Here is a 22,500-nt window from a genome sequence, read left to right as displayed (position 1 = left end):
GTACACGGAAATACACAACGTTATACACACACAGTACACGGAAATACACAACGTTATACACACACAGTACACGGAGATACACAACGTTATACACACACAGTTGTCTGGTTGTTGTCCTGACGGTTGTCTCTCTGTGTCTCAGGTGGACAGGCAGCAGCAGAGAGAGCAGGACGACAGCATGAAAGCTCCAGAGTTCGTCAAAGTGAAAGAAAACCTGAGACGGACGTCCTTTCAAAAAGAGGAGAAGGACGTGTAGAGACATCTGCTGTCCTGCAGGAGAAAGACACTGTCCACATGTTTACAGGACACACACACACACACACACACACACACACACACACACACACACACACACACACTCTGAGGACACACACACACACTGAGGAAACATGCATACTGAGGATACTCACATACTGAGGATACTCACATACTGAGGATACTCACATACTGAGGACACGGACACTCTGAGGACACACACATACACACACACAAACATACTGAGGATGCATACATACTGAGGACACACACATATACTGAGGACACACATATACTGAGGACACATACATACTGAGGACACACATATTGTGTACACAGTTATACTGAGGACACATACACTCTGAAGACACATCCATACTGAGGACACACACATACTGAGGACACACACACATACTGAGGACCCATACATACTGAGGACACACACATATACTGAGGACACATACATACTGAGGACACACACATATACTGAGGACACATACATACTGAGGACACACACACATACTGAGGACCCATACATACTGAGGACACACACATATACTGAGGACACATACATACTGAGGACACACACATATACTGAGGACACATACATACTGAGGACACACACATATACTGAGGACACATACATACTGAGGACACACACATATACTGAAGACACATACATACTGAGGACACACACATATACTGAAGACACATACATACTGAGGACACATACTGAAGACACATACTTTATCATAATGATTAAGAGAAAGTCATAAAGTTAGGACAGATTTGTACGCATATATCTAAGTGATAGTTCTAGTTCTATAAAAGTTATAATGAAGAGTTTTTTTATCGTGTTCGTAATCGTAATTAAAGTTGCGGAAACTTTTCTATCATTGGTTAGAGTTTGTGAATAATATGAAATGCATCACCTTCCTGAAGAAAAATAATCTCTTGTGAGAAATCTTAGCACCCATAATTTATTTTAAAAAGGGGCCCTATTCTGCTTTTGGGTGTTTTCCCTTTCCTGTTGTAAGTGCTGTAGGTTTTTGTGACATCACTATGGAACACTTGCGCTCCTATTGGCTAGCGCTTCAACACATTGTACGTGATAAGGGGCGGGGCATCTCTAAGCTGTTGACCAATCACAGCAGAGCTGTAGAGTCTCTATAAAGAAGAGACACTACATACTGATATACACCTGAACATCAGCAGGAGAGGACTCTTTAAAGTAGAGACACTACATACTGATATACACCTGAACATCAGCAGGAGAGGACTCTTTAAAGTAGAGACACTACATACTGATATACACCTGAACATCAGCAGGAGAGGACTCTTTAAAGCAGAGACACTACATACTGATATACACCTGAACATCAGCAGGAGAGGACTCTTTAAAGTAGAGACACTACATACTGATATACACCTGAACATCAGCAGGAGAGGACTCTTTAAAGTAGAGACACTACATACTGATATACACCTGAACATCAGCAGGAAAGGACTCTTTAAAGTAGAGACACTACATACTGATATACACCTGAACATCAGCAGGAGAGGACTCTTTAAAGTAGAGACACTACATACTGATACACACCTGAACATCAGCAGGAGAGGACTCTTTAAAGTAGAGACACTACATACTGATATACACCTGAACATCAGCAGGAGAGGACTCTTTAAAGTAGAGACACTACATACTGATATACACCTGAACATCAGCTGGAGAGGACTCTTTAAAGAAGAGACACTACATACTGATATACACCTGAACATCAGCAGGAGAGGACTCTTTAAAGTAGAGACACTACATACTGATAAACACCTGAACATCAGCAGGAGAGGACTCTTTAAAGTAGAGACACTACATACTGATATACACCTGAACATCAGCAGGAGAGGACTCTTTAAAGTAGAGACACTACATACTGATATACACCTGAACATCAGCAGGAAAGGACTCTTTAAAGTAGAGACACTACATACTGATATACACCTGAACATCAGCAGGAGAGGACTCTTTAAAGTAGAGACACTACATACTGATACACACCTGAACATCAGCAGGAGAGGACTCTTTAAAGTAGAGACACTACATACTGATATACACCTGAACATCAGCAGGAGAGGACTCTTTAAAGTAGAGACACTACATACTGATATACACCTGAACATCAGCTGGAGAGGACTCTTTAAAGAAGAGACACTACATACTGATATACACCTGAACATCAGCAGGAGAGGACTCTTTAAAGTAGAGACACTACATACTGATATAAACCTGAACATCAACAGGAGAGGACTCTTTAAAGTAGAGACACTACATACTGATATACACCTGAACATCAACAGGAGAGGACTCTTTAAAGTAGAGACACTACATACTGATATACACCTGAACATCAGCAGGAGAGGACTCTTTAAAGTAGAGACACTACATACTGATATACACCTGAACATCAGCAGAATATGTCCCCTTTAATAATGAATGATTTACCAGATTTGTAGATATTTCTTGTAAATAGATTTTATAAATACAAGATGGTGGCTCGTGAAATGGAGGTCGTTATTATGAAAACGGATATTATTACAAAAGGTTTAATTAAATGACTGAATTTCTTTATCATTTAAAGACGAGAAAGGGTTGTGAGTGTCGAACTGTTTGATGAAAATCTTCTCAGAACAGATTGTTTTTGTGCCTAAATCTCATCTGTGTTTTTGAAAGAGATTAATACGTCAATAATACCTCAAACTTGAGTTGCACTAAAACGTGAGAAAGGAAACCGATGTGTTATATTGTCTGTTGTATCCATATCACATTCAAATGTCTGATTTTAATAACAGGAAAGTATCTTCTGCTGACGAGGAAAGCGTTCAAGACGTTATTCACAATGGTCACATGTTACAATAGGGAATGGGAATACGACGCCATCAACAGCAAGTCGGCCATCTTTGGAGGATACAAGCAAACGCAACCTTTGTAAAGGAACCTTTTCACTTTAAACTTTTTAAACTTGGTAATTAGACTCTGTGATGCCACTGGCTGTAAAAGAAACTCCTATGAACAACGAACAAAACAAAAAAAAGGACTTCATTTGACTCTTTTAAACTAACAGAGAGGTAGAATCATCAGTAAGAGACGCTGTGTTGAACTACAGGAGCATAACATCTGGGAATATGATTTAAAACAGGAAATATGTCAGTATATGTACTGGGAGATGAATTATGCATGATATGCCTACGTTTTGTTAGCACCCAGTTAGCTTAGCATTAGCTGTCTCACCTGTAAAAGTTACAGGACCTTCAGATCTACAGGTTTAATGTCATTAAACCTGTAGATCTGAAGGTCCTGTAACTTTTGTTAGCACTCAGTTAGCTTAGCATTAGCTGTCTTATGTCTGTCCAGATGACTCTGTAGTCACTCAACCTGTAGGTCTGAAGGTCCTGTAACTTTTGTTAGCACTCAGTTAGCTTAGCATTAGCTGTCTTATGTCTGTCCAGATGACTCTGTAGTCACTCAACCTGTAGATCTGAAGGTCCTGTAACTTTTGTTAGCACTCAGTTAGCTTAGCATTAGCTGTCTTATGTCTGTCCAGATGACTCTATAGTCATTAAACCTGTAGGTCTGAAGGTCCTGTAACTTTTGTTAGCACTCAGTTAGCTTAGCATTAGCTGTCTTATGTCTGTCCAGATGACTCTGTAGTCACTCAACCTGTAGGTCTGAAGGTCCTGTTTGTAAAGCGGTCGATCGGTCCTCCAGATATTTAGATATTTTTAAATTAGCGATAGACGTAGACACTTAAACACAAGAGAGGACGGACATCAGAAACAGTGATCGATCTTCTCTCATACGGACAGATGTCATTTATTAAGCTTTTTTTATTTAAATAACGCTCCTCTGTATCTGCCAAGAGCTTCTCTTTGTAACAGAGTTTATATTTCACACATACTTTATTTATTTTGGATGCAAAACGCTGACAGATGAGCGAGAAACGCTGATATATATTGATGCTAATGCTATAGAGGCTATCCTTCAAAGATGGCTGCCCCCCCCAGAATTGACACGACATTTGATAATTACTTTTTTTTTTGTACAAAATCAAAATGACTTGTAAGATTTATGAGAGAAGTAATATCATATAAATGTTTTATATGATATTAAATTTGTAATTATGACATTTTAAATTAAAGATTAATTTAAGTCTTAACTTCATGAGTCTTTCTTTTAGTTTTGCTTGAAACCAGTAATTACAGTTAAGTTTGAGGTTAAAGACTTAGAGAGGAAGTCTTGATTAAGATCTTAATGAGATATTTTTATTATAATAACAACAAGCTGAATTTAAGTAAATCGTGTTTTTTATGTTTTTTATGATTTTTATAACTTTTTATTTAAAGGTCACATTAACTGAAGCTTTCAGACAGATGTAATTGTTTTAGTGAATTGTACAATCATGTTTAATTCCTTTATGAAAGATCACTTTAGACTTTAACTGGAAAACTGAAGATCAAAGAGATTTATTTTGCATTTTGACTTAAAGTATTTTATTCTTTAACGTTCTCTATCGTATAGACGGTTCGTCCACACGAAGCCGAAACGGAGCCGGGGATTCGGAGCCCGAAACCGATACACTTTGAAACCAGCTCCCAAAGTGGGTAGGTCTGGAGACGACACGCTTGCGGCTCCGTGTGTACGCCCTATACGATCATTTCCTGATAACGATGATGCCATAGCCCCGCCTCTCCCCACCTCTGCTGCTCACCCCCGCGTCATTACTGTGTTTTGCCAACGACAACAACAATGGCGGATCACAGGGTTGCATTCGTGCTCCAGACGCTACGGACCAGGATACAGATTTCAGTGCAAAATCTACAGCTGTTTGTTTGTGCCTTATGCCCATGCTCGGGGGGTCTTCTTCGCTGCTTTTGGTGTATTTTGTGGTGGAAGTACAGCGCCACTTAGGCTTATATGCGCTACAGCGTCTCCAGCGTTTTCGAGCGTTTTCGTGTGGACGGAAGACTTTTTTGAAAATGGCTTCAGTTCGTTTTCGTCTCCGTGTGGACGGGGCCTTAGAAGCTGCAGCAGAAAGGTGTTTGTTGACATAATAATAAAAAACTATTGATCTTGCAGTTTGTTGTTTTTAAACTCAAACACAACCTTTTACATTTGAAATGTAAACGTAAATTTTTTTTTATTTTTATCATTTGACAAACATATACAGAAAAGTAAATAAGAAAAAATATGCATAAAAAAAACCTGCATTTATTCTGAACGGTAAGTAAATAAAATGTCTTGAATTATTTGTTTATTTGTTGTAACGAACATTGAGAGAAATACATAAGTATGTTTTAAAAGATACAAATATCTGTTACCTGCCGTAGTGTGTGTGTGTGTGTGTGTGTGTGTGTGTGTGTGTGTGTGTGTGTGGCACGTGTGTGGTGTGTGTGTGTGTGTGTGGTGTGTGTGTGTGTGTGTGTGTGTGTGTGTGTGTGTGTGTGTGTGTGTGTGTGTGTATGTGTGTGTGTGTGTGTGTGTGTGTATGTGTGTGTGCGTGTGTGTGTGTGCCTGCCTGTGTGTTTGTGTGTATGTGTGTGTGTGTGCGTGTGTGTTTGTGTGTGTGTGTGTGTGTGTGTGTGTGTGTGTGTGCCTGCCTGTGTGTTTGTGTGTGTGTGTGTGTGTGTGCGTGTGTGTTTGTGTGTGTGTGTGTGTGTGTGTGTGTGTGTGTGTGCCTGCCTGTGTGTTTGTGTGTATGTGTGTGTGTGTGTGTGTGTGTTTGTGTGTGTGTGTGTGTGTGTGTGTGTGTGTGTGCACGTGTGTGTTTGTGTGTGTGTGTGCGTGTGTGTTTGTGTGTGTGTGTGTGTGTGTGTGTGTGTGTGTGTGTGCCTGCCTGTGTGTTTGTGTGTATGTGTGTGTGTGTGTGTGTGTGTTTGTGTGTGTGTGTGTGTGTGTGTGTGTGCACGTGTGTGTTTGTGTGTGTGTGTGTGTGTGTGTGTGTGTGTGTTTGTGTGTGTGTGTGTGTGTGTGTGCGTGCACGTGTGTGTGTGTGTGTGCGTGCACGTGTGTGTTTGTGTTTGTGTGTGTGTGTGTGTGTGTGTGTGCCTGCCTGTGTGTTTGTGTGTGTGTGTGCATGTGTGCGTGTGTGTGCACGTGTGTGTGTGTGTGTGTGCGTCCGTGTGTGTGTGGGAGACTGTTATCTAGTTTTGACGAGTGTTTTGTTAAGTATGTATCTATTGCTTTCTTTTGTAAGAAACTTCATTTTGTCTCCAGGTTGTTTTTGGGCTCTTTCATTTTTATTCATTAAACAACATCTTTATTTTTGGCAAATCAGTTTCCTCTTTCTTTTGTTGCTCCCGGTTATTTTACATGTTGTTTATATTATATATTTATATGTCTTGGTTCCCCTAGACCGGGCGTAAAAGTGTGTCCGGAGGAATCCCTTGTCTTTTTATCTGCAAACTAAGTCTACCTACAGGTATTAAAGGGGACCTATCATGCAAAATGCACTTTGTGATGTCTGTTATACATAAACATGTGTCCCCGGTGTGTCCCCGGTGTGTCCCCGGTGTGTCCCCGGTGTGTCCCCGGTGTGTCCCCGGTGTGTGTCCCCGGTGTGTCCCCGGTGTGTCCCCGGTGTGTCCCCGGTGTGTCCCCCCGGTGTGTCCCCGGTGTGTCCCCGGTGTGTCCCCGGTGTGTGTCCCCGGTGTGTCCCCGGTGTGTCCCCGGTGTGTCCCCGGTGTGTCCCCGGTGTGTCCCCCCGGTGTGTCCCCGGTGTGTCCCCGGTGTGTGTGTCCCCGGTGTGTCCCCGGTGTGTCCCCGGTGTGTGTCCCCGGTGTGTGTCCCCGGTGTGTCCCCCCGGTGTGTGTCCCCGGTGTGTGTCCCCCCGGTGTGTCCCCGGTGTGTCCCCGGTGTGTCCCCGGTGTGTCCCCCCGGTGTGTCCCCGGTGTGTGTCCCCGGTGTGTCCCCGGTGTGTCCCCCCGGTGTGTCCCCGGTGTGTCCCCGGTGTGTGTGTCCCCGGTGTGTCCCCGGTGTGTCCCCGGTGTGTGTCCCCGGTGTGTGTCCCCGGTGTGTCCCCGGTGTGTCCCCGGTGTGTCCCCCCGGTGTGTCCCCGGTGTGTGTCCCCGGTGTGTTCCCGGTGTGTCCCCGGTGTGTCCCTGGTGTGTCCCCGGTGTGTCCCCCCGGTGTGTGTCCCCGGTGTGTCCCCGGTGTGTCCCCGGTGTGTGTCCCCGGTGTGTCCCCGGTGTGTGTCCCCGGTGTGTGTCCCCGGTGTGTCCCCGGTGTGTCCCCCCGGTGTGTGTCCGGTGTGTGTCCCCGGTGTGTGTCCCCGGTGTGTCCCCGGTGTGTCCCCGGTGTGTGTCTCCGGTGTGTCCCCGGTGTGTGTCTCCGGTGTGTGTCTCCGGTGTGTCCCCGGTGTGTGTCCCCGGTGCGTCCCCGGTGTGTCCCCGGTGTGTGTCCCCGGTGCGTCCCCGGTGTGTCCCCAGTGTGTCGGGGAACTCACGCAGCGTCAGAAAATAAAACCCTCTCTCTTTTCCTCCGTACCCAAATCTCTAAAAACGGGGGAACAACGGAGCTGATCCAGATTTGCGTCCGATATGACGTAATATCTGAGATGTGGACCCACGGCACTATCAGAAACGTTGCTATCAGAAACAATGCCCGACTGTTTTGGACGTAATATGGTCGGTGTTTACATTAGCATCGCTAACACTCAGAGCTAACCTGTACTGGAGAGCATGTGTGTGAAGAAGCAGGAAATCAAAAGGAACTCACCTTGTGGTATAACCGGCAAGAGAGAAAGCCTTTGAGCTCCATACTGTTTCAGAGAGAATCCTTGATAATCCATGATATGGCGTTTCATCACGGCAGCATTTAGTTTAGACAGTAGCTGCCGGGTCCCGCATGAGCTCAGACCCCTCTTTTTTAATTTTTTAAAGCTTTATACCCAGAATCAGCACTTTAGAAACAGGAAGTGAAATAGAGGGATATGAGGCATGGCTAGAATGGGTGATCTGTTTGGTATTTGGAGCAAAACACTTCAGAGACATGTTTTTTATATATTTTACCGAGACCTATGCTATTGCCTAAAAATAGCATGATAGGTGACATTTCTTACAATAGTCTTTAAATCGTTTTTTTAAATAGCTTTTATAATAGTATTAGTTTTATTTATTTTTTGCCACTCTTCTTCTTTTTGGTTTCTTTGTTTGCACCAAAGTAAATTGCTCGTATGTTCAAAGGTTCAAAGGTTCAAAGGTTTTAATGACATAAACTCAGTTACAGTGTAATTGTGCAATTAAAGATGTGGGTCACAGGTTCCTCAAATAATGCAATAGAAAGATATACAAGACATAAAAAACCCACAAACAATAAAAAACAATAAAACAATAAAAATCGTGCAAGAGTATGTCCAAACCTACTTGGTAATAAATCTATGGACTGTAAAGAATAAAACCCACTCTGATTCAGATTTTTAGACTAACCTTTTCAGTTTTATTTGAGCGTCTGAGAGACGTTTTTGCTTTTTGCTTTTTACCTTACTAAATGGTCTGATGGTCGTTGGAGCGAGGGGCGGGGCTAAACTCACGGAAGTGATTTCAAAACAAAAGCACTCGTGTGCTAGGAACGGTGATAATATTATAAACCAGGGGAAACGAGGTGAATTTAGCGATCACAACTAAAACGGCCAAGACACACATTGAGCCCAGAAAATGAATGTTATTACGGGCTGTAAATATAATAAGCCTGTGTCTAAAATGGACAACATTGTTAGGAGATTTAAACTATACAGCGATTCTGCTCTGCGGCCACTCAGTCTCTCTCTTTTTTCAATTCAGCTGCTCTTCATTTTTTGTCCTGCTATATTTGATGATCGATACAAATATTTGTTATCATAAGTTCTTAATAAAACTGACACTGTTGGACTCTGTACTAGTTTGACTGCTACCAGAAATAAAATGAAGTACTTTTACCGTGTATTCTTTTAGTAATCCTCTGTCAGAGTCCCCTCCATACTGTGTACATAATGCATGTTTTCTGCTATCTTTGAGGAATGATACAAATAAAATGTTACCATTAGTTCTTAATGATATTGATACTGCTGGACTTAGTAGTCTTACACCTACTACCACAATACAATGAAGTACTTCTAGTGTGTTGTTTAAAAAAAAAATCCTCTGTCAATGTCCCCTCCTGAGAACAAAATCAAGCCACTTCTGTTAAGTTTGATGAGGGAAAAAATGATTGTTGCCATTAGTTCTTCGTGAGATTGACACTGTTGGACTCTACTAGTGAAACTACTGCCACAAGTACTATGAAGTACTTTTACTGTGTACTTTTTGAGTAATCCTCTGTCAATGTCCCCTCCTGAGAACAAGAATGCATGTTTCTCTGCTATTTTCAATCAAAACACCTTTCTTATGAGACTGATATTGTTGGACAGAGTATTTTAAGAGGATGGTTGACATGATATCAGCAATACTTCCAGTCAGTACTCCGGCAGCAGCATTTCTACACCTTGGAAAGTCTTTAGAGACTGGCCTGGATAGCTGGTCACAAATATCCTTCAGCAAAGTGACACACTCTGTGACTCTTGTTGGCCTCTTATGACAATGCTGTCTTTTAAATAGGACTATTTCTCTACTCCTAGTTCATTCCTCTCAGATTCTTCCATCAGTCCCAGTCATCGCATGTCAGTCAATAGAGCTTCGAAAAATGTGTCCAATTCAACAAAATGTTTTTTTGTGAGTGAAGGTCAGAGCTAAATTATAGATTATTTGGTTGTGTAATTACAAGGTGAGAGAAAACAAATCCACATCCTCCTATGAAACGTATTTTATTTACTTTTCCATGTTATACTTACTTGTATTACAACATTTGCATGTTGAACTACATGATATCTTCCCCAGCCTCAAGGAAACACAATACAATAAATGGATTCATAATTTTAAAAAAATGATAAAAATGTATAAATTAATAATGTTGTGTGCCAACATTTCAAATTTAAATATAAAATGAAAAAAAAGTTTACTTTTTAAATGATTTCTCACAAAAACCTTTCTAAATTAGAGTAAATTGTAAAAAAAAGTTTTAGTCAATAAATATAAATGTTTTTCTGCCTAAAATAGTTGAAATTGAATGTAAACTATATCAAACACCACATGCATGGCAATTAACGCATTTTTGCCAGCTATTTAAATTGACTTTGATAGATAGATAGATAGATCGTACTTTATTGATCCCAAATTGGGAAATTGTTTTTGTTACAGCAGCATAAAAGGCATTTTACAATAAAACAAAAATATACAAGAATAGAAATAAAATAAACTAAAATATAAAATAAAATATAAAATATACATGTCAAAATACAAAATAGAAAATATACATACAGATATTATATATATATATATATATATATATATATAATATACAAATATATATATATTCAAAATATATGGAATTATGGAGTATTAAATATGAAACAGATTATGTGTGAGTAAAATGTACAAGGTGGTTTTATTTCTAGAGAAACTATGGAGCAGAGAGTTCTCTTCCAGCCAGAGGTGATTTGTTGTACAGAGTTATTGCAGTGGGCAGGAATGTTTTCCAGTATCTGTCCTTGAGACAGGGGAGCTGCAGTCTGTAGGAGAAGGAGCTGCAGCAGTCTGTAGGAGAAGGAGGTGCAGCAGTCTGTAGGAGAAGGAGCTGCAGCAGTCTGTAGGAGAAGGAGCTGCAGCAGTCTGTAGGAGAAGGAGCTGCAGCAGTCTGTAGGAGAAGGAGCTGCAGTCTGTAGGAGAAGGAGCTGCAGCAGTCTGTAGGAGAAGGAGCTGCAGCAGTCTGTAGGAGAAGGAGCTGCAGCTGTCTGTAGGAGAAGGAGCTGCAGCAGTCTGTAGGAGAAGGAGCTGCAGCAGTCTGTTGGAGAAGGAGCTGCAGTCTGTAGGAGAAGGAGCTGCAGCAGTCTGTAGGAGAAGGAGGTGCAGCAGTCTGTAGGAGAAGGAGCTGCAGCAGTCTGTAGGAGAAGGAGCTGCAGCTGTCTGTAGGAGAAGGAGCTGCAGCTGTCTGTAGGAGAAGGAGCTGCAGCAGTCTGTAGGAGAAGGAGGTGCAGCAGTCTGTAGGAGAAGGAGCTGCAGCAGTCTGTAGGAGAAGGAGCTGCAGCAGTCTGTAGGAGAAGGAGCTGCAGCAGTCTGTTGGAGAAGGAGCTGCAGCAGTCTGTAGGAGAAGGAGCTGCAGCAGTCTGTAGGAGAAGGAGCTGCAGCAGTCTGTAGGAGAAGGAGCTGCAGCAGTCTGTTGGAGAAGGAGCTGCAGCAGTCTGGAGGTGCAGCAGTCTGTAGGAGAAGGAGGCTGCAGCAGTCTGTAGGAGAAGGAGGTGCAGCAGTCTGTAGGAGAAGGAGCTGCAGCAGTCTGTAGGAGAAGGAGGTGCAGCAGTCTGTAGGAGAAGGAGCTGCAGCAGTCTGTAGGAGAAGGAGCTGCAGCAGTCTGTAGGAGAAGGAGGCTGCAGCAGTCTGTAGGGAAGGAGCTGCAGCAGTCTGTAGGAGAAGGAAGCTGCAGCAGTCTGTAGGAGAAGGAGCTGCAGCAGTCTGTAGGAGAAGGAGCTGCAGCAGTCTGTAGGAGAAGGAGCTGCAGCAGTCTGTAGGAGAAGGAGCTGCAGCAGTCTGTAGGAGAAGGAGCTGCAGCAGTCTGTAGGAGAAGGAGCTGCAGCAGTCTGTAGGAGAAGGAGCTGCAGCAGTCTGTAGGAGAAGGAGCTGCAGCAGTCTGTAGGAGAAGGAGCTGCAGCAGTCTGTAGGAGAAGGAGCTGCAGCAGTCTGTAGGAGAAGGAGTTGTAGGAGAAGGAGCTGCAGCAGTCTGTAGGAGAAGGAGGTGCAGCAGTCTGTTGGAGAAGGAGCTGCAGCAGTCTGTAGGAGAAGGAGGTGCAGCAGTCTGTAGGAGAAGGAGCTGCAGCAGTCTGTAGGAGAAGGAGGTGCAGCAGTCTGTAGGAGAAGGAGCTGCAGCAGTCTGTAGGAGAAGGAGCTGCAGCAGTCTGTAGGAGAAGGAGCTGCAGCAGTCTGTAGGAGAAGGAGCTGCAGCAGTCTGTAGGAGAAGGAGCTGCAGCAGTCTGTAGGAGAAGGAGCTGCAGCAGTCTGTAGGAGAAGGAGCTGCAGCAGTCTGTAGGAGAAGGAGCTGCAGCAGTCTGTAGGAGAAGGAGCTGCAGCAGTCTGTAGGAGAAGGAGCTGCAGCTGTCTGTAGGAGAAGGAGCTGCAGCAGTCTGTAGGAGAAGGAGCTGCAGCAGTCTGTTGGAGAAGGAGCTGCAGCAGTCTGTTGGAGAAGGAGCTCCGTTGACTGTCCAGCTGCAGGTGGAGAGGATGGGTGGGGTTATCCATGATGGACAACAGCCTGTTCAGTGTCCTCCTCTCCACCACAGCTTCAAAGGGTTCCAGCTTGATGCCGATGACTGACCCAGCTTTCCTGATCAGTTTATTGATCCTGCTGGTGTCACCGGCTCTGATGCTGCCCCCCCAGCAGACCGCAGCAAAGAAGAGTGCACTAGCCACAACAGACTGATAGAAGATCTCCAGCATCTTACTGCATACGTTGAAGGATCTCAGCTTCCTCAGAAAATAGAGTCGGCTCATCCCCTTCTTGTACACAGCGTCAGTGTTGATCCTCCAGTTCAGCCCATTGTCTAAGTGCACTCCCAGGTACTTGTAGACCTCCACAACTGCCACATCCTCTCCCAGAATGCACAGGGGCAGAGGAGGAGATGTCCTCTTCCTCCTGAAATCAATGACCATCTCTCTGGTCTTGGCCACATTCAAAAGCAGATGATTTCTTCCAGTCCACTCAACAAAATCACCCTTTGGTTGAAGTTAATAACAATATTGATATTATATAGATATATATATAGATATATATAGCATATAATTGATGCAGTCTTTCTGAACACTTTTAAAATAAAATACTGCAAATTAAGAATATTTGTAATGTTCTGCACAGATAGTGCCTTAACTTGAATTTGAAAACAAGTGGCAACTTTATTAATACAGCAGATGAAAAGATTTGTGGAAGGATAAATTCTTCATGGGCTTCAATGGCTCTCTAGATAAAGGGTGTTTTATGGTTGCTTGTATTATCCTCAGATAGTGGTTTGTTTAAATAACTAGTGACATTTTAATAAATATTGAAAAAAAGGGCTCCAAAAAAGGCAAATATATATATATATATATATATATATATATATATATATATATATATATATATATATATATATCCTGGCCGGCTTAGCCAGTCTGTATTTCACAAGATTCATAGTTTATAAAGTACAATTCTGGGCCATTGATTGTGTTATTTCTCCAAACACACACAGTAAACATGCCTGTTATGAAGCCTTCAAATGGTGCAGGAAAAGGACTTTACATTGGGTTATACTTAAAGACAGGACTATTCAGTTAAGAGAAGAGAACAAAGGAAAGAGAACTGTTATAATGGGTGATGTAACATTAATGACAGACATGATATGAGGTCCTTGGCCCTCAGACTCTAGAGGGGTCATTTTGTGATCATGGGGCATCACCCTTACAGCATCAGGACAATATCATATGGAGTCAGACACTGGAAGTGTGCTGGAGGCGTTGACTGGGACTGATGGAAGGATGAGGCTGAAGAGACTGAAGAATCTGCGAGGAACGAACTAGCGGCTGAGAAATAGTTATATATTAAAAGACAGCAACATCATAAGAGGCCAACAAGAGTCACAGGGTGTGTCACTTTGCTGAAGGATAGACCAGCTATCCAGGCCAGTCTCTAAAGACTTTCCAAGGTGTGAAAATGCTGCTGCCGGAGTACTGACTGGAAGTATTGCTGATATCATGTCCACCATATCCTCTTAAAATACTCTGTCCAATAATATCAGTCTCAGTAAGAAAGGTTTTTTAATGCTTATTAAAAATAGCAGAAAAACATGCATTCTTGTTCTCAGGAGGGGACATTGACAGAGGATTACTGGAAAAGTACATAGTAAAAGTACTTCATAGTACTTGTGGGAGTAGTTTCACTAGTAGAGTCCAACAGTGTCAAACTCACGAAGAACTAATGGCAACAATAATTTTTTCCCTCATCAAACTTAACAGAAGTGGCTTGATTTTGTTCTCAGGAGGGGACATTGACAGAGGATTTTTTTTTTAAACAACACACTAGAAGTACCTCATTGTATTGTGGTAGTAGGTGTAAGACTACTGAGTCCAGCAGTATCAATATCATTAAGAACTAATGGTAAAATAGTCTTTTTATCACTCATCAAAGATAGCATTATGTACACAGTATGGAGGGGACTCTGACAGAGGATTACTCACTAAGTACACAGTAAAAGTACTTCATTTTATTTCTGGTAGCAGTCAAACTAGTACCGAGTCCAACAGTGTCAGTTTTATTAAGAACTTATGATAACAAATATTTGTATCGATCATCAAATATAGCAGGACAAAAAATGAAGAGCAGCTGAATTGAAAAAAGAGAGAGACTGAGTGGCCGCAGAGCAGAATCGCTGTATAGTTTAAATCTCCTAACAATGTTGTCCATTTTAGACACAGGCTTATTATATTTACAGCCCGTAATAACATTCATTTTCTGGGCTCAATGTGTGTCTTGGCCGTTTTAGTTGTGATGGCTAAATTCACCTCGTTTCCCCTGGTTTATAATATTATCACCGTTCCTAGCACACGAGTGCTTTTGTTTTGAAATCACTTCCGTGAGTTTAGCCCCCCCCCCCCCTCGCTCCAACGACCACCATTTAGTAAGGTAAAAAGCAAAAACGTCTCTCAGACGCTCTTCCGTTTACGTGTTTAATAAAGAAAAACAATTGGACGGTAGATACACGGATTTGTTGGTAAATTAAGATTTTCAGAATGACCTTTTCAGTTTTATTTTGAAAACCTGAAACACCCCCATGTTTCCTGTGTGGATCTTCCCGGTGGAGAGTCTGACGCACAGCCGCAAACAGAGGCTCTAAACCTGGCAGAGGATCACCGGAGACACCGGAGACACCGCGGAGGCTTTGTGTTTCTCCCTGCCGCAAACAGAGCCTCTGAACCCGGGTAAATGCGAGGACCCTCCCCGCTGTCAGAGTCCGGAGACCCGTCTGTTTCCACCGGGAACTCGAGGGGTTGTTGTTGATGTGATATCTGGAAGAAAGTAAACCGCTTTAAAACCCCACCGTCCGTGAGACTCAGGTAAGGTTCACCTGGAGATAATGTTAGCTGTGTTTATGTGTTGCTCACCTGATCATCACACACCTGCTGCAGGGCTGCACACACACACACACCAAACTACACACACATTATGACACCACAACACTGTGGGCCGGGGTGTTGTGGTGTGAATGGGAACTGCTGTGGCCTGCAGGTGAATCCGGATCATAGATAATGCAGATAAACGCGGGGTGTTGTGATTTATCAAGGTTAATTAAAGAGTCCTCTCCTGCTGATGTTCAGGTGTATATCAGTATGTAGTGTCTCTACTTTAAAGAGTCCTCTCCTGCTGATGTTCAGGTGTATATCAGTATGTAGTGTCTCTACTTTAAAGAGTCCTCTCCTGCTGATGTTCAGGTGTATATCAGTATGTAGTGTCTCTACTTTAAAGAGTCCTCTCCTGATGATGTTCAGGTGTATATCAGTATGTAGTGTCTCTACTTTAAAGAGTCCTCTCCTGCTGATGTTCAGGTGTATATCAGTATGTAGTGTCTCTACTTTAAAGAGTCCTCTCCTGCTGATGTTCAGGTGTATATCAGTATGTAGTGTCTCTACTTTAAAGAGTCCTCTCCTGCTGATGTTCAGGTGTATATCAGTATGTAGTGTCTCTACTTTAAAGAGTCCTCTCCTGCTGATGTTCAGGTGTATATCAGTATGTAGTGTCTCTACTTTAAAGAGTCCTCTCCTGCTGATGTTCAGGTGTATATCAGTATGTAGTGTCTCTACTTTAAAGAGTCCTCTCCTGCTGATGTTCAGGTTTATATCAGTATGTAGTGTCTCTACTTTAAAGAGTCCTCTCCTGCTGATGTTCAGGTGTATATCAGTATGTCGTGTCTCTACTTTAAAGAGTCCTCTCCTGCTGATGTTCAGGTTTATATCAGTATGTAGTGTCTCTACTTTAAAGAGTCCTCTCCTGCTGATGTTCAGGTGTATATCAGTATGTAGTGTCTCTACTTTAAAGAGTCCTCTCCTGCTGATGTTCAGGTGTATATCAGTATGTAGTGTCTCTACTTTAAAGAGTCCTCTCCTGCTGATGTTCAGGTGTATATCAGTATGTAGTGTCTCTACTTTAAAGAGTCCTCTCCTGCTGATGTTCAGGTGTATATCAGTATGTAGTGTCTCTACTTTAAAGAGTCCTCTCCTGCTGATGTTCAGGTGTATATCAGTATGTAGTGTCTCTACTTTAAAGAGTCCTCTCCTGCTGATGTTCAGGTGTATATCAGTATGTAGTGTCTCTACTTTAAAGAGTCCTCTCCTGCTGATGTTCAGGTGTATATCAGTATGTAGTGTCTCTACTTTAAAGAGTCCTCTCCTGCTGATGTTCAGGTGTATATCAGTATGTAGTGTCTCTACTTTAAAGAGTCCTCTCCTGCTGATGTTCAGGTGTACATCAGTATGTAGTGTCTCTACTTTAAAGAGTCCTCTCCTGCTGATGTTCAGGTGTATATCAGTATGTAGTGTCTCTACTTTAAAGAGTCCTCTCCTGCTGATGTTCAGGTGTATATCAGTATGTAGTGTCTCTACTTTAAAGAGTCCTCTCCTGCTGATGTTCAGGTGTATATCAGTATGTAGTGTCTCTACTTTAAAGAGTCCTCTCCTGCTGATGTTCAGGTGTATATCAGTATGTAGTGTCTCTACTTTAAAGAGTCCTCTCCTGCTGATGTTCAGGTGTACATCAGTATGTAGTGTCTCTACTTTAAAGAGTCCTCTCCTGCTGATGTTCAGGTGTATATCAGTATGTAGTGTCTCTACTTTGTTTCTACTTTGTAGAGACACTATATGTTGTGATTGGTCAACTGCTGAGAGATGTCCCGCCCCTTAGTCTATCACTTACAATGTGTTGGAGCGCTAGCCAATAGGAGCATGAGTGTTCGATAGTGATGTCACCAAAACCTATGAAACACACTACAGGAAAGGGCCTCTTTAAATAACTAGAAATTGTGGAATTTCACTGGGAATTTGTTTCCACTGTTTTAAATATAATGGTCAGTGATTGTATTCAGAAATGAGTGTGTGTGTGTGTGTGTGTGTGTGTGTGTGTCAGGGAGGAAGTGGGACACAGCTGTTTGTGGTATATATGTATCAGGGTTTATTCATCCCTTGGGGGGGGGTCTGTCCCTCCCCCATCACCCGTCTCCTCCCTTCCCCGTGTGTGTGTGTGTGTGTGTGTGTGTGTGTGTGTGTGTGTGTGTGTGTGTGTGTGTGTGTGTGTGTGTGTGTGTGTGTGTGTGTGTGTGTGTGTGTGTGTGTGTGTGTGTGTGTGTGTGTGTGTGTGTGTGTGTGTGTGTGTGTGTGTGTGTGTGTGTGTGTGTGTGTGTGTGTGTGTGTGTGTGTGTGTGTGTGTGTGTGTGTGTGTGTGTGTGTGTGTGTGTGTGTGTGTGTGTGTGTGTGTGTGTGTGTGTGTGTCAGACAGATGAACCAGACCATCAGACAACAGCGTGAACCGTCTCAGAAAATCTTACGTCAAATAATTTGTCAAATACTAAAAATCCCTTTGTTTCCTCCAGAGGGAGTTCCTATCCCCCTTAGAGGCTAAAATGCCAATGTTCCGGAACACAGTGACATCACTATGGAACACCTGCGCTCCTATTGGCTAGCAGCTCTAACACATTGTACGTTTTAGGCGCTTTTGACCCTGACCAATCACAGCAGAGCCGACCAGCTAACCAATCCGAGCAGACTGGGCTCTGGTTTCAGACAGAGGGTGATATAATGTGGATATCGACATGGTAAATTCCTCTGTGATCACTGGACCAGCCCATCAGACAGCATCATTCTGCATGAAATGTGTTTTCAAGTGAGATTCACCACGCTCCATCTCAGTGGATCACTTAAACAGAGACGGAGAAGTTGTAACGCTTCTGTTTTATAAACTTTAATGAATGTTTATAACAAAACACCTCTGGCTGGAAGAGAATTTGTTTTATCTTCACGGTCTACTGTATATTTCCTACTTTTTAATGCTGCTTTAATTCTATTTTGAGATGTTTAAATTCTAGAATTGTTTATTTCTACTCTTTAATTTCTACTCATTTTGGCCTCCCGTTCTCCTATAATGAACGGCATAATTATTATTTAATGATCTGACAAAGAGATGTTGTATCTATGGGACGTTCCTGGCTGCTCCCAGATCTGCTTTCTGATCTTTAAGGAAGCAGAGATGTGTTTGTTTTTATTAAAGACAGAGACTGAATTTAGTGTAAATTGAAAAACAGGCGTTGCATAATAAATATATTTCTGTCATCTACAACCCGCTCGTACCGCTTCCTTCCTGCTCATTGTGTCTGGGTTCCCTTCCCCCTGCGCACTCGCCTGCAGGCCTGTTTCAGACATCAGTCACACATGAAGTCTGGATATCAAATCACTTTCATGTCGTGTAAGTATTTACTGACGTCGACGTAGAACAGAACATTCAAATGTCTTCAGCTCGTGTTAACCACAGACCTGATTCCAGGGGACAGGAAGAGTAAATGCTGACTCATGTTAGGGGTTTAGGACTCATTCCTGCACCACTCTATTGTTACTCTAATGGTCCAGTTTCCAAAGACATTCACAAACGTCTCTTGTTGTGAACGACTTGAATCACAGAGAGGAGGTGCTGAGTCAGGGTTTAGGACTGTTTCTGTTTTCCACATAATAAAACAGTGTTTGTGTCCCCTGCAGCTCCATGTGTGCCCCCCCCTCCCAGTAGCCCCACCATGTCTGCGGCCCCCCCCCCCTGACGGGGACCCGGCGTGGGGCCTGGAGGCTCTGGGCCTCAGCCCGAAGGAGCTGGTTCTGGCCGAGGCTCTTCAGATGGAGTACGACGCTCTTTCCAGACTCAAGCAGGACCAGAGTGGCTCCGAGACCCCGGCCCCGCCGCGGCCCCCCCCAGGAGGAGGCCTGCTGAGGGGCCTCTCTGAATCTGACCCCTCCCTCACCCAGCCCGGAGGCTCCCAGCCCCCCCAGGGAGCCCCTCTGTACATCCTGGACCGCCCGGGGGTTCCCAAGCTGAGGGACGGCCCCCGCACGGAGCCTCTTCCTAAAGACGACGTCCCCCCTGCGCTCCCACCACGAAACCCCCTCCCCCCTCTCCCCCTCCTGCCCCCCCGAGGCCCCCCCAGACCCCGAGACGTCAACCTGTTCACCCCCGAAGTGGACCCTCCCAAAGTGTGCCCTTCCAAAGTGGGCCCTCCCAAAATGGACCCTCCCAAAGTGGACCCTCCCAAAGTGGACCCTCCCAAATTGGGGCTGAACTACGACAACATCAACGACTCGCTGTCCCGACTCAACGGGGGCCGGCAGGGGTCGCGGGGCCGCAAGACCAACGGGGACCAATCAGGGAAGCCCGTGGCCCGGAGTAAGACCCTCCCCCCTCAAGTCCCGCCCCGGACCTACGTCCCCGTCGCCCCGAGCAACAGGGGGCAGCGCCGGGTGTCTGCAGACCCGGTACACATTTATATTACTTTATTATTATTAATATTTGTATTAAACTTATTCTTATTTTTATTATTATGAATAATAATGTTATTTACATTCAACCTGCTTCCGTCCTTACTACCGAATATGTAATTCTATTTACAGTTAGTTTACATAAAGCTGCACACATGTCATGGTGTTCTCAATGAGAGGCTGATCCCTCTGAACTGATGGGATCTAGGGTCTGTGTTGGCCTCTACACTGAACTGATCTAGGGTCTGTGTTGGCCTCTACTCTGAACTGATCTAGGGTCTGTGTTGGCCTCTACTCTGAACTGATCTAGGGTCTGTGTTGGCCTCTACACTGAACTGATCTAGTGTCTGTGTTGGCCTCTACTCTGAACTGATCTAGGGTCTGTGTTGGCCTCTACTCTGAACTGATCTAGTGTCTGTGTTGGCCTCTACTCTGAACTGATCTAGGGTCTGTGTTGGCCTCTACTCTGAACTGATCTAGTGTCTGTGTTGGCCTCTACACTGAACTGATCTAGTGTCTGTGTTGGCCTCTACTCTGAACTGATCTAGTGTCTGTGTTGGCCTCTACTCTGAACTGATCTAGGGTCTGTGTTGGCCTCTACTCTGAACTGATCTAGGGTCTGTGTTGGCCTCTACTCTGAACTGATCTAGGGTCTGTGTTGGCCTCTACTCTGAACTGATCTAGGGTCTGTGTTGGCCTCTACTCTGAACTGATCTAGGGTCTGTGTTGGCCTCTACACTGAACTGATCTAGGGTCTGTGTTGGCCTCTACTCTGAACTGATCTAGTGTCGGTGTTGGCCTCTACTCTGAACTGATCTAGTGTCTGTGTTGGCCTCTACTCTGAACTGATCTAGGGTCTGTGTTGGCCTCTACTCTGAACTGATCTAGGGTCTGTGTTGGCCTCTACTCTGAACTGATCTAGGGTCTGTGTTGGCCTCTACACTGAACTGATCTAGGGTCTGTGTTGGCCTCTACTCTGAACTGATCTAGTGTCGGTGTTGGCCTCTACTCTGAACTGATCTAGTGTCTGTGTTGGCCTCTACTCTGAACTGATCTAGGGTCTGTGTTGGCCTCTACTCTGAACTGATCTAGTGTCTGTGTTGGCCTCTACTCTGAACTGATCTAGTGTCTGTGTTGGTTCATTTGATGTTTGAATTCATTGTTGGTGTATTTGTAAAGTAAACAAACATTTCCTGCTCACATTCAGTTGAACAGTAAACAGTCAGACCAGTTGGACTGGATCTGAACACCAGAGGCTGAAACTCACAGCAAATACTAAATGAATAATACATAAATAAGAAGAATTGGAGGATGAAACCCTGTATATTATCGTCATGTACACAGTGTAGCACCTGAGAGGTAGCTGCTGTGTTCAGCCCATCCTACACAGTGTAGCACCTGAGAGGTAGCTGCTGTGTTCAGTCCATCCTACACAGTGTAGCACCTGAGAGGTAGCTGCTGTGTTCAGTCCATCCTACACAGTGTAGCACCTGAGAGGTAGCTGCTGTGTTCAGCCCATCCTACACAGTGTAGCACCTGAGAGGTAGCTGCTGTGTTCATCCCATCCTACACAGTGTAGCACCTGAGAGGTAGCTGCTGTGTTCAGCCCATCCTACACAGTGTAGCACCTGAGAGGTAGCTGCTGTGTTCAGCCCATCCTACACAGTGTAGCACACTAGAGGTAGCTGCTGTGTTCAGTCCATCCTACACAGTGTAGCACCTGAGAGGTAGCTGCTGTGTTCATCCCATCCTACACAGTGTAGCACCTGAGAGGTAGCTGCTGTGTTCAGCCCATCCTACACAGTGTAGCACCTGAGAGGTAGCTGCTGTGTTCAGCCCATCCTACACAGTGTAGCACCTGAGAGGTAGCTGCTGTGTTCAGCCCATCCTACACAGTGTAGCACCTGAGAGGTAGCTGCTGTGTTCAGTCCATCCTACACAGTGTAGCACCTGAGAGGTAGCCGCTGTGTTCAGTCCATCCTACACAGTGTAGCACCTGAGAGGTAGCTGCTGTGTTCAGCCCATCCTACACAGTGTAGCACCTGAGAGGTAGCTGCTGTGTTCAGCCCATCCTACACAGTGTAGCACCTGAGAGGTAGCTGCTGTGTTCAGCCCATCCTACACAGTGTAGCACCTGAGAGGTAGCTGCTGTGTTCATCCCATCCTACACAGTGTAGCACCTGAGAGGTAGCTGCTGTGTTCATCCCATCCTACACAGTGTAGCACCTGAGAGGTAGCTGCTGTGTTCATCCTAGTGCAGCTATTGGATATTTGAATATAAATAACAAACAGTTTTTCTGATCTCATCATTCTCCTCTGTGTTGAAAGTAACGTGCACTCCATCATGTTGTCCCCCTCTCCTCTGATTGGTGGGTTGGTGGGGATCTCTTTTCTGATTGGCCGGCTCTGTGTGATTGACAGGTGTCTCTGGGCTCCAGGACCAATGGGTTTGGATATGAACTCTTCCAAGTGAGTGAGGAGAGAGACGAGGAGGTGGCTGCTTTCTGCCACATGCTGGATGTGTGAGTAACACACACGCACACGCACACACGCACACACGCACACACACGCACACACACGCACGAACACACACACACAAGA

The 22,500-nt window shown here is 44.2% G+C and overlaps 2 protein-coding genes across 2 annotated transcripts in view; both read left to right on the top strand.

Moving 5' to 3' along the window:
• The window catches only part of LOC117474843 (protein FAM107B-like), an 11,437-nt gene extending 10,698 nt beyond the window's left edge, over positions 1-739 (top strand). Inside the window, exon 4 of the mRNA XM_034120857.1 lies at positions 143-739. Coding sequence (XP_033976748.1) covers positions 143-256 — 114 coding nt within the window. The 3' untranslated portion in view covers positions 257-739. The remainder of the gene's footprint in view (positions 1-142) is intronic.
• Positions 740-19,567: 18,828 nt separating this feature from the next.
• Positions 19,568-22,421, top strand: LOC117474844 (phosphatidylinositol 4-phosphate 3-kinase C2 domain-containing subunit beta-like; the record flags this gene model as incomplete). The annotated part of the gene is given in 2 exon segments (XM_034120859.1): positions 19,568-19,896; positions 22,321-22,421. Coding segments are annotated over 2 exon segments (350 nt in total), but the record flags the coding sequence as incomplete, so codon positions are not given.
• Positions 22,422-22,500: the final 79 nt, after the last annotated feature.

Source organism: Trematomus bernacchii, unplaced genomic scaffold (assembly GCF_902827165.1).
Source record: "Trematomus bernacchii unplaced genomic scaffold, fTreBer1.1, whole genome shotgun sequence".
NCBI lineage: Eukaryota > Metazoa > Chordata > Actinopteri > Perciformes > Nototheniidae > Trematomus > Trematomus bernacchii.
This window is presented reverse-complemented; position numbering and strand designations above follow the sequence as displayed.